This window comes from Oryzias melastigma, linkage group LG13 (assembly GCF_002922805.2).
Source record: "Oryzias melastigma strain HK-1 linkage group LG13, ASM292280v2, whole genome shotgun sequence".
In the NCBI taxonomy this organism is placed as follows: Eukaryota; Metazoa; Chordata; class Actinopteri; order Beloniformes; family Adrianichthyidae; genus Oryzias; species Oryzias melastigma.
In genome coordinates, this window is record NC_050524.1 from 24,153,961 (window position 1) to 24,165,818 (window position 11,858).

The 11,858-nt window shown below is 42.1% G+C and overlaps 1 protein-coding gene across 2 annotated transcripts in view; it reads right to left on the minus strand.

Moving 5' to 3' along the window:
• Positions 1-626: 626 nt before the first annotated feature.
• sik3 (SIK family kinase 3) overlaps positions 627-11,858 on the minus strand; it is a 53,513-nt gene continuing 42,281 nt past the window's right edge. For both annotated transcript variants that reach the window (XM_024258130.2, XM_024258131.2), the window contains 7 exons: positions 10,056-10,225; positions 9,848-9,975; positions 6,668-7,422; positions 6,431-6,585; positions 4,952-5,081; positions 4,758-4,884; positions 627-2,602 (listed from right to left, as the gene is read on the minus strand). In XM_024258130.2, coding sequence (XP_024113898.1) covers positions 4,763-4,884; positions 4,952-5,081; positions 6,431-6,585; positions 6,668-7,422; positions 9,848-9,975; positions 10,056-10,225 — 1,460 coding nt within the window. In that variant the 3' untranslated portion in view covers positions 627-2,602; positions 4,758-4,762. The remainder of the gene's footprint in view (positions 2,603-4,757; positions 4,885-4,951; positions 5,082-6,430; positions 6,586-6,667; positions 7,423-9,847; positions 9,976-10,055; positions 10,226-11,858) is intronic.

The following is an 11,858-nucleotide window of genomic DNA, read 5'->3' on the forward strand; positions in this document are numbered from 1 at the left end:
GCGTTCATGTGCTGCTAGAATGCTGGGTCATCAGTGTTCTTTTTAACCACTTTAGAGCTTAGATTGAGAACATTATCTAGTGAAAACTGCATTTTCACACTGTCTTAAACAGATGTGCCTGATGATTAATATAAAAAGTATTTTATGTTTTTGATACACGTATCCCTGTAAAAATAAAAGTAAATCTAGCATCTTTTAAACACATCACAGACGAATCTTTTCTTTCTCTGGGATGTGAAGTCTCACATCATATTTGTGTGTAAATGTGGTTTTGTGTGTGCGTAATAAGCAATTTGTGCATAATTTTTTAAAGAATTGTGTGTAGTTAATTTGAAGCTGTAATTTTAAGTAGTTCACGTATAAATTGTATATTTTTATTTTATGATTAAGCACTAAATATATGATATAAAACTGAGGCAATATTAATTTCTCTCCAAACTGACAGTGACTCCACAGCGCCCCCTAATGTCAAATCATGTCAATCCACTTCAAAATAACTTTCCAATGCAACCTGTCAACAAAAGCATTTTTATAATCAAGCTGTTTAAAAGTACAAAAATAAACATCCTGATAAAACAGAATACGACGGAAACAGACTGTGGAGAAAAACAAACAAACAAGTCACGTCCTTTTAAATTATTTCTTTATTTATATATATTTATTTATTCATCTCAGTTTGGTTGCTATTTTTTAATCATTGTTGTTGCACTTTAGTATTTTTGTACTCAACAAAAAAATAACATGAAAACAACAAAAAAAAGTTAAAATAAAAAAACAACATTTGATAAAGGAAATAAACCTATGTAACAAAGTTGAAGCAGAGCGCTGGCTGGCTGTGATGGAGGGAAAGACAGATGTCGGGGATGGAGGAGCAGAAAAAAGGGGGATCAATAAAATTTTATTAATTACAACACCTGGCTCCATTTCTTCTGCTTTGTGCAGTCCCTTCGTCTGTCCCCCCCCATGCAGAGCTGCTGACGTTACGGGACGACAGACCCCGCCCCCTCCAGATCATTCAGCTTTGTGTAAACAATGAGCGAAAACAAGAGAAGGATCTGAAGGAGGAGAGGCGTCTGCGCGAGTCCGAGCAGAGAGGAAGCGGGACAGCGTCTCAACGTGAGGTGGAGCCGTCAAAATATCAAATCCACATCCCGGAAGAGGCGGAGCTTCAGGAATAAAAACGCCGTGGTCCTCCTCCCGGCTCATCCTCTGCTTTTCCAACCTCCTCGTGTTCCCTTTTGAAGAGTCCGACTCACACGTTTGCTCCAATGAACGAAAACAGGCAAACATGAGGGTAAATAAAGACAAAAACGGCAGCAAATTTGGCTTTGGAGAAGGGGGCGTGTCCGTAAGGTGCCAACTGGTCTGAAGCTGATGCGGCAGAAGAAGACGCGTCCGTCTCCATGTTGAGGATGATATGTAAGCTATTATACAATTTATTCCCTTGTTTTGTTGGTCTTTTTTTATTTGAAAGTCTCTGTAGCACCCTAACTAACCCCAAGCCTGACCCTGTGTAGCCACGACGACCCTCAACAGAAAACAGGCTCCACATCAACAAGAATGACAGTCACAACATCCAATGAAATGAAACCTTAAAAAGCAACACAAAATAATTACTTTCCTCTTATTCAAGTGTCTCAATATAATAATAATAATAATATTAAAGTAAGAACAATCGTTTTTACGACGGAGGGAGAGTGACGCCGCTCTTCCCTTCGCCCTCTTTTGGCTAGATTCAAAAAAAAAAAAAAAAAAAAAAGACATTCAAAAATACAAACAATATCAATTAAAAAACATCTAAAAACAATAACTGACCCAAAATAAAAATACAGAAACTGTAATAGCGTTCTATACATGGCGTTACTGTACAAGGAAAGGAAGAAATGTCTGGTAAAACTACCCACAATGCATTACACTGTCACACGGAGGGATGGAAGAAGCGGGGGGTGAAGGAGAGCAGTGGAAGCCGGCGGGACGAGCGCTGGAACGGAAAGTGCAGAGTTGCTGAAGGTTTTCCTGGAAACCTGGAGGAACGTAACAACATCCATGCGGACAGGAGGAGGCGTGGTTTGGAACTGAACGCAAACAAAATCAAATTTGAAAACAGGGCTCTGTTTTGGGACAGAGACGCTCGGGACACCCGGGCCGCCCCCCTTCCTTGTTTATCCACGCCCTCATGGAAATACTTTGGGTTCGTGGCGGCAGAGCGAGGCTCTCTTGACGACTGGTCTGAGGCACGTCAGAACATGGGGAGGGTGAGGGGGGGCGTGGGAGGGGAAGATGACCTCATTGACCTCAAAAGAACCTGCAGCTAGATGAGTATGTGCAGAAAATGCTGGCACTTTGACCTTTCAACCCCCCAGGCCTCACCTGTGACCCCACCCAGACAAAACCCCCCTTCGAATGTATCCAGCGCCCCACACCGCCCTCGCTCTCACTCAGAATGACCCTACAGTGGCAGATGGAGATCAACAGATGGACACAGAAAGCCCCGCGCGGCGCGGCGTGGGCAGACAACGGTGATTTGGCGTGATGCTGCTCAACTCAAGTCAACACAACTCAGGGTGGCTGATATGGACCCACGCACAGGATACGGCCCCCCCTGCAGGACGACACAGAGAGAAGAGGGTGTTAACTCAGCAAAAAAGAGATGTGACATCATCGGATGGATAACACACGACAAAGGTAACCAATCAGAGAAGTTGGAGGCTGACTCCGCCCACAGCTGACATTTCAAAATAGAGTCAGAGGGGTGAAGCGGGGGAACAGGACTGTTATGATTACTGAAGCTGCAGATCATGACATGGGACTTCAATGATTTGACCAATCAAGAAATTCATCTGTAATACTCTGTTTCAACCTGTAGGGGGCAGCACACAGACAGTTGTTGTCTAGATTTTAAAGAATTAAACAAGTTTGATCATTTATAGGTCAAAAGCTAAAAAAAAAATAAAAGTTGATTTAGGGTTTGGTTGCCCGGAGCCAAAATCTAGTTTCTTTGCACTTTTTCTCATTTACTTTGATTTTTGTATATTTCATTTTTTTAATAGGTTTTAAAGGTTTCATAAACATCTGCTAACCTGCACTGAGGACTGAGGAGGGGAGAGCTTTTTCCCACTGTTTTTTCTTTTGTTAAATAAACTTGCAAAACTACAGAATGGACTGCAGAGAATGTATAAAACAGAAGTACATCTTAAAGAGCTACTCTGATGACGATGGAGTTTTTGGTGTTGTGGCATACTCTAAGAAATGACAGATTTCTTTATTTCGATTAAAAACATCCCCATCATAATGTAGAGACCACGGGAACACATTAAGAATAGATCTAAATACGACCAGAGAGGGTCTATGAACAAACTAAAACCATCAGCTCCTCAGAGGGCTCCAATAGGAGACTCTCCTCTTCAGTCTTATGGTGCGTTCACACCAGAGCGCTGGAGGCGTCAAGTTTCAATGTTGATTCAATGTAAAGATGCAATCTGGCACAGAGCGGTTGATGCAGCACGTCAACCAATCAGCTACGGACACGTGATGTTTCCAGTGACTAGATCAAAGATAGGGCTGTGGATCATTGCTGAGGTGGTGATCCGATTAGATTCACGAATCAAGCTCAACGATTCACGAATCGAACCACCATTCTTACTTTTAATATAATGTTTATTGCTATGTGTATGTCTATTTACTGGATGGACGAAAATTGAAATTATTTTTATTAAATCACTATAATTTAGACATTTATTTAGAACAGGAGATCAAAATGAAGAAAACACAAAGATTTAGATAGAAAGAAATGATTTTTTTCATCTTAAACAAGTTTTTTGTCTGGTTAAGTTTAGCAGAAACATAAACAAGATAAAAAGCATAAAAAAGCACTTGAATACTCATTACAGCTCCAGTAAAGAGTAGAAAAATAAATTCAAGATGGCAGCTGGATGTGAGCATTTTAGTATTGAACTTACATCTATTTTCTTAACCCGCCGCTCTAGCTTTATAACCTAATGATGTTTTTCTTATTTTCATCAAGACAATAATAATAAGAAGATCCCCCAGCTTTATTTTTATTTCCTCCTACTGGGTTAAAGCTCAAACTGGACCACAGATGGACAGAAGTCATGTTTGGTGCAGCTCTCACTGCAAGAGTGAAGTACACAGAACTAGGAGAGACTCTGAAAGATCTGATGAAAACAAACACAGTGATGTGTTTGCTGGTGTATCTGTAGAGCTCTCCACAACATAAACGCGACCTTCAGCGGTGGCTCCGCTCCAGACGGGTCGAGGGGTTGAGCAGTAAATTTGACAGACGTCAAAAGAGAGGCGGCAGACGTGAATTTGACGCGGCGTTCAGTGTGAATGCAGCATCAACAGACATATTTAGATGTTCTGTCATATAAAGTCACAACAACTCCAAAATCCTTGCTCAGTCATTTTAATTCTTAAAACCCAACAATTGATTTTCTATTAAAGAAAATTCCTTAAAAAGAGTTTTATTGTCTGTTTCTAAATGAAAGATTTTTTTATTTTCTGAATGAAATTTCTATTGCTTACATTATGTCAAATCTGATTAAACTCTTCATAAGCAAATTGGTTTAGATTCAAACACTAAAGTTGAAACTGAACTCGAGAACCAAAATTGAATGGATTTATATTTTGATCTTCAGCAGAATTAAAAGAATAATAAAAGTAAAACAATCCTGAAACCAGCAACATTTGGCTCTAATTGACAGACTTCTCCTGCACCTGTCCCGGTGCGAGCGTACCTGTGCTAGACTCCAGCCTGCTCCATGCTGTACTGCAGGTCGGGGGGCTTGTAGCTCAGGAGCATGTCACTGGTGCAGGAGGACGGGTAGCAGGCCGTCGGGTGCAGCTCTCCTTCGACATCACACACTGTAGGGAAAAAAACACTAAGACGGAGGGAAAGAAAGGACAAACTGCTGGCAGGCTTCTGGCAGACCTGACTCCTCCCGCTGGTGCAGCTGCTGGCTTCCTGTCAGTGACGTCTGGCTGAGGATGTCGGACATGCGAGCGGAGCTCAGAGCCTTTCCAGCCAGGAGGCTCATGCCAGACATGGGCTCCACCTGATCCTGGGAGGAGGAGCATTTTGAGGCTTAAATTAGAGCATTTCTACACACACATGACTAAAGATCTCCTCAGTCATTGGCCAGCAGTTACGGGGGCGGGTCAAAACAAAAAGAGAAAGATGGAGGTGCTTTGGTTTGCCAGGATTGTTCACTTGTTCAAACTTTGTATTTTGCTGATGGAATTTGAGCGTCTTTCTGAAGGCCAGGTTCAACACTTCCTACTGCAGCTTTGATACAGTGGAGCAATGCTGCATGATGGTTACTGGGGACGCTACGCTATGCTAGCGAGGTATGCCAATAAGTGTTGAAAAAACAGTGAGAATCAATGTGGAATCAAGTTGCCTTGATGAGGCCGAATTCTTCTGACCACATTTAATGAGTTGCTGTGTCTCATGGTGGTGGTGTTATGGAATTACTTTAAAGAGAATTTTGTTAAGAAATTACAATAGTTTCTTGATGACATCACAGCAGCTCACCGTGCACGTAACGACACACAGAAAGGGGAGTCATTTTAGGGGTTTGAAATTAATGTTCTAAGAAGTAATCAGCTGGAACAATTATTTCCTTTTGGCTAAAGTGACAATCAATGCTCTACATCATGTGTCAAAGTCAAGGCCCAGGGGCCGGATCCGGCCCTCTGGGCAATTCTATCCGGCCCTCCAGATCATTTTTTTTATTGTTATTAATTATTATTAATTATTAATTATTAATTAATTATCTTGTGCTCATTTCTAACTTGTATAATTTTGACAAAATAGATTTGGAATAATATTCCTGCCTTTTTATTATTTATAATTATGTTAAAAAGTGACAATTTTAAAGTTTTTAAAATTTTCATTATGGTAGTTTTTTGGATTATTTTGGTATTCAGTACCATTTTTTAGGCTATTTTGGAGTTTAACTAATATTACAGCTTTGGCTAATTTAGGCTTTTATTTTATTTTTAGGATATTTTGAAGATTAGCTATTTTTTCAGTTACATGCTAGCTGTTCAGACCAACCCAAGTTTTTATTTTTTTTTTTAGGCTATTTTGTCACTTAGCTAATATTTTAGCTGGTTTTGGTTTAGCGTTTTGGTTTTTAGCTATCGATTTCAGCATCTTCAGCAGCCAAATTCAGTTTACAGCATTCACACTGGCATTATCACAGGTAATACTATATATCTAGTTCATTATTATGTTAGAAAGTGACGGTTTTAAACTTTTAAAAATGTAGTTTCAGAGTCTTCAATAAATGTTTATGTTGTTCGCCCTGCAACCTAAGGTGTGTTTTGGATTTTGGCCCCTTGTGTGATTGAGTTTGACACTCCTGCTCTATGAGGATGAGTAAGCTGGTAAATGCTTTCTACTCACATAGGCGTCGTCGCAGGTCTGGATGGTGTGGTGGCGCTGCAGCTGTCCTCTGGACCTGTAGGCGTCGCCCTGGGGCCCTCGGGGATAGCCCACGCCGTTGTGGTCAGGCACTTCCATGGCCTGTGCTGGCGGCCGACACTCTACATGCTCAGGTTCTGAAAGACGAGAGTTTGGTGGATCTTTTCGTGAAACGAGCTTTGGTCGTCATGGAAACGAGGGAACTCGTAGAGGGCCCACCTCTTGCAGCTGGAGCGTTCCTCATGTAGGCTCCGTGCCTGTGGGTGGGGGACTGGTATGGTGGGGTACCTCCTCGAGGAGGTCCCAGGAGCTCGTGGGCCTCCCCGGCTTTAGCCAGCAGCCCTTCGTGTTGGTGATGGTACCCGCTTGGCGCCTCGTCCTCCTCCATGCTCTCCGAGTGCGGTAAGCCGAGGCAGGGCGCCTGCGGCGGGGGGTGCTGCTGCGGCGGAACCTCCGGGGGCCGGATCTGAAGGAGGTGGTGGTAGTGTTGCCCTCCGGAGCCCCCCTGAGGCGGTGGCTCCAAGCCGTCCCCTTGGCTCATCTGGCGGAGGAGGAGCATGTCCCCGAGCTCCTGGGGGGCACCGCTAGGAGGGGTGGAGGAGGCGGAGCAGGGCCGGGGGCTCTGTCGTTTCAACAGGGCAGCCAGATCCTGCTGGGGCAGGCGGGGGTCGGCGTGGCCCGTCAAAGAGTGGCGCGGGGACAAGAGGCCCTGCAGGGTGGAGGTCACGTGCTGCTGTGGGGGGCAGTAGTCCAAAGGCGTGGGGGAAAGCAGGGCCTGCTGTAGTGAGGAGGGGGCCCCGTAACTGCCGGTCCCCACCGCCCCACTCTGATAACCTTCTAGGCCGGGGACTTTGAGCGAGGCTCCCTGCAGGTAGGGGTTGTAGGAGGCCCCCCGAGAGGCGGCATCGCCAGAGAAAAGGTGGGGGCTGAACTGGACCTGGTCATAGCCAGATGTGAAACGGCCGAGGCTGCGGCTGAAGGGGAGGGAAGGGAGGAGAGAGTCAGCCACCGAGATCCGCACCGCCTCAGATCACAGATCTACAGATGACAAACACACACACCGCCTAGAAAAGGCCAAATCTGGCTGGGGGGTGGGGCTACGGGGGGTCAAGAGTTCACTGAGAGTCTCCCGCAAAGAAAGATTTGAACTTAATGGACTTCACTGTAAAATAAAATCAGGAAAGATTCTTTTAAAGACCCACTCCGATGAAAATGGTGTTTTTGAGATGACCTTGTGGCATTTTCTCATGATAGAAGACATGCATTAACAAAATTAGGTCTAAAACTGCATCTCTGAATATTTCTTTATTCAAACGGTCGTCAATCAGGAGTAGACAGAAAAATATGTTTGAAAAAGATCGTATTTCAGATAAAGAAGATAACTTTGAGGCCTGCAGTCCAACAATTGCAGGCCCTTAGGGGCAATTTTCCAGAAACAATGCCTTATCTGCTGCTCATTACCTGGATCAGGTGTGTTTTGTCAAAAAGGAGTTTCAATGGCAGGTTGGTTGGCCTGGATCCTGATACACCTGATGTACTTCTTCATTGTCCTCATCTGAGTTTAAATCTGGATCAAAACTGAACGGCTGGATAGCTACAATAGAGCTTGACATTTTTGTGGCTCCGCTAATGTTAGCTTGGGTCATGAGGGGCTCTAAGCTAGCAAGTAGGGCTGGGTTGATAAAATTGATTAGTTAATTTGAACCGATTTAAACTTAATAGATCAATAATGGATTCATAAAAATATAAATCGATTTAGCACGTTATGCTAAAGTCCGCTAGCTTGATGCTAACATTTAATGGGATTTCCCATAGGACGGCTAATGCTAACGCTTGGTTGACCTAAACATACATTGCTGACAAAATGAACATCTTTATAAACTCACAAACAAGCATTTTCCAAACTCTTTTAAGGAAACTCAAAGTAATCATTTGCGATCTAAAACATTGTTTTTGCTCATACTTTCTTCTTCTTCTTCTAGATTAAGGTGTACTGCTATAGAGTGATCGCCACCTAGGGGTCAAACTGTATCATCCTCCAGGAGAAGCAGAACAATGTTTACAATGTTAATGGTCTGAACATTTTAGTTAGAACTTCTCCTTTAGAGAACCATGTAGGCTATTAACAATCTTATTTATTTCACTAATAAATTTTACAGTATGTGAACTGTATAAGATTAATATAAATATATTCAAAACATTTATAGATCATTAATGTATTTCTAAACAAATGTTTCTAAGTATGTAACCTCAAAATTCAATTGAATTCAGTGGATTGAAAGAATAAAAATAATTTAAAAAAATTTGAATCGAATTGTCTGTGAAAATTAATATCGATACCCAGCCCTACTAGCAAGAGAGCGAGTAAATCAGGGGTGTCAAACATACAGCCCCCAAACGATTTAATCAGATCAAGTAGTGCAGGGGAAAAAACTATAAAACTGTTGAAAAAAAAGTAAGTTTTTAGCCCATTCCTTTAGTGGGTTATGGTTATTTAAAGAAATGACCACCAAGTGGTGCAATTCCACCACTAGGAGGAGCAAAGCAAAAGTAAAACCAGCATGACAAGAGATCAGGAAATGAACAACATTTCTTTGCAGGTCTGTCACATCAATTACCAAAATGCCATTGTCAAAAAGAAGAAAGATTGACGTGGAGTGACGAGCTTCCCAGGAAAAATGGACAACAAAAACAAAAACAAAGCTTTATGTTCCTGGTCCGGCCCACTTTATATCAGATGGGTTATATGTGGCCCCTGAACCAAAATGAGTTTGACACCCCTGGTTTAAGTTTCTGTGTAGAATCTATGTCCTTGAAAACAGCACAGGTATTCATGATTTTGGCTAAAAATGGCATCAGTATCATTAAAAGTCCACTGCAATGCTTTTAAAATGGATCAAAAGATGATCAGAGTGGGACTTTAAATCTGATTGTTACATCGTCTCTCAGTGAAAACTGGAAAGGACCATTTATGATGATGATGAAGAGGTGGAAGACTGGTCTTCGGTCGGGACACCAAACACACTCACCCAGATACAATGAGGCGAAGCATTTGATGAAGGCGGTGATCTCAGCACAGATGATGGAGGAGTTAACATCAGCATCAAAACATGCAGTCTCTCTCTCATACAGTCTCATTAGCAACAAGTCTTAAATTTCAAATTAAGTAAATTAACAAAAAAAAGAGTAATGAAACACAAGTGATGAAGAAAAGTGAGCGGGGAACATGCACCCTTCAGGAGTGAACCCTAATGTGTGAGGCGTACAACTGTAAGGCAGAAACACTAGGAGTCCATGAGTGGTGCTGGCTGGAGGCCACCAGGGGGGGCTGATGAGGCGCTGGACTGATGGGGGGAATGGAGGGCAGGAGATGGGGTGGAGTGGGGGTGGCGGTGTCACCTGTGCATTTCTGCGTTGTCTGCGCTGAGCTGCTTCCCGAGGACTCGGTGTCCCCCCGGCGTGGACAAAAAGCTGCCTTGTCTCTGAGCCCCGCCTCCGAGCTCCACCTCCTGCACCTGGATAGTGACCTGTAGAGAGGGAAAACAATAATAAGTTATAGACTGAAAGGAGTTGTAAGTGTTTAGGGGTGAGAGTGTTTTGGCGTTACCTGCTGTTGCTGGGGAACACCCTGTGCTAACGGGACGGCGGGGCGCGCGGAAGCTGCTTGTTGATTGGCAGATAGAGACACCCGAGGCATGACTGAGGAAGGCGGGCTGCCGCTCTGTCCCTGGTACATTGCTGAGGGACCATGCTGGTACTGCACTGATGACTGAGCCCCTAAAACGACAGACGGCAAGTTTCTAAGTCGTTCAATTCTTAAATATTAACATAAAACAATCTGTATTAAGGCTGAGCAACACAAATGAGACAACAAAGGTTTTCTTAAATTCAAGATGTCAAATTATTGCGTTAGTTGCGGTTAATTAATTACAGACATTAGCTTGTTATTTTTTTTAATCGCGTTAATCTTATTTTTGCGTCGGATGCTTACTTCCACCTGGAGGAGCATTCTATCCCACTCATATCATGGTCATTTAAAAAAATATTAAAATATATGTACTGTTATATTTCTACGCTTTTTTTTCAACAAAATGCGGTGCGTGGAATTGTTGTGGTAACAGCTCCACTTTAGCTCCTTTTTGAGGACAATGATCGGCATGAGACGTTGAATAAGGATTATTTTAGAATGAAAGTTTACCTCTAAGCGCTTGTTTTTGTCCAGATGATGAAGCAAAAGTTTATTAAAAAAATAGCAGAGTCCAAAGTCTAAATAGTTAATTTCCTCTGCAAAGTTTCCTTTCCTCCATCTTAGATTCTCTCGATTTCTTTTCTGCTTTATTCCAGTCTTTAAAATGATCAAATTCATAAAATAGGTTTAAGGAAACCATAAAATCGCTCTTATGTCTTTTTTACTGTCTTGCTGTTGTTGTAAAATGTGGAATAAAGTACATCAAGATTTGAATTATGGTATTAATAAGAAGTTCATGTTCAATATTTTTTGGGTTGCTCAGAAAAGTGTTCCTTGATTTTGTAAATTAGAGACTCTAGGCCTGATTTTTTTGTCATCTTTTTTATTTAGTTATTAGAAAATCCCCCTTGTGGTGTCAAAGTAAAGGTTGGAAGTCTTTTATAATAATAATAAAAAAAAGTAATAAAGCCACATTTGAGCTTTATTATGACCTTTTATTGCACCACAATGTCACAAAAATTCCTCAAAATGACACTTAAAATTGATTAATTAATTAGAGGTCATGATTAATTGCATGAGAGATCCACTTTTAACCTGGTTGTTTAAGTGGAAAAAGACTAATGCTACATTCACACCGAACACGATTCACACATCAAACTTCATGTAGGCGGAGCTTCAGTCCAAAGTTTTTTGTCTCACTGCTACATGCAAACATCGACTGTATATCTGTATGTCCTATATACAGTAAATGCATGGAAGACACAGTTCAGAGATCAGGTTTATTTATTTTGAGGAGCTCTACAAAAGCCTCAGTAATTTTTGGATTTTCACTAGATCATTCAGAGACTCAGTACAGTGAGCATCCCCATCTGAATGACGGACGCTTTCAGCGGTACTTCCATCTCTCTGTGACCAAGTTTGATTACTTACTGCACCGGAATAGGGAAAAAAATACAATTAGAAGACCTTTTCATTATCATCTCAATGCAAAAAGGAAAAATATAAAGTTCAGGAGGAGGACGATCAGCCTCCCCTCCATCTTAGTTTTGGACTCCACCCTCTGATCACATCATCAGGACCAAAACTAAGTTACTGATTGGTTGATGCTACGCAAATACTTCGCCAAAGTTCAGATATTTGAACTCTGGAAACTGTGTTGTTGCAACGCCCGAAACAAACTGCAGCTGTTTCGCTTCAGGTTCTGTGATTACGTAGGTTCAG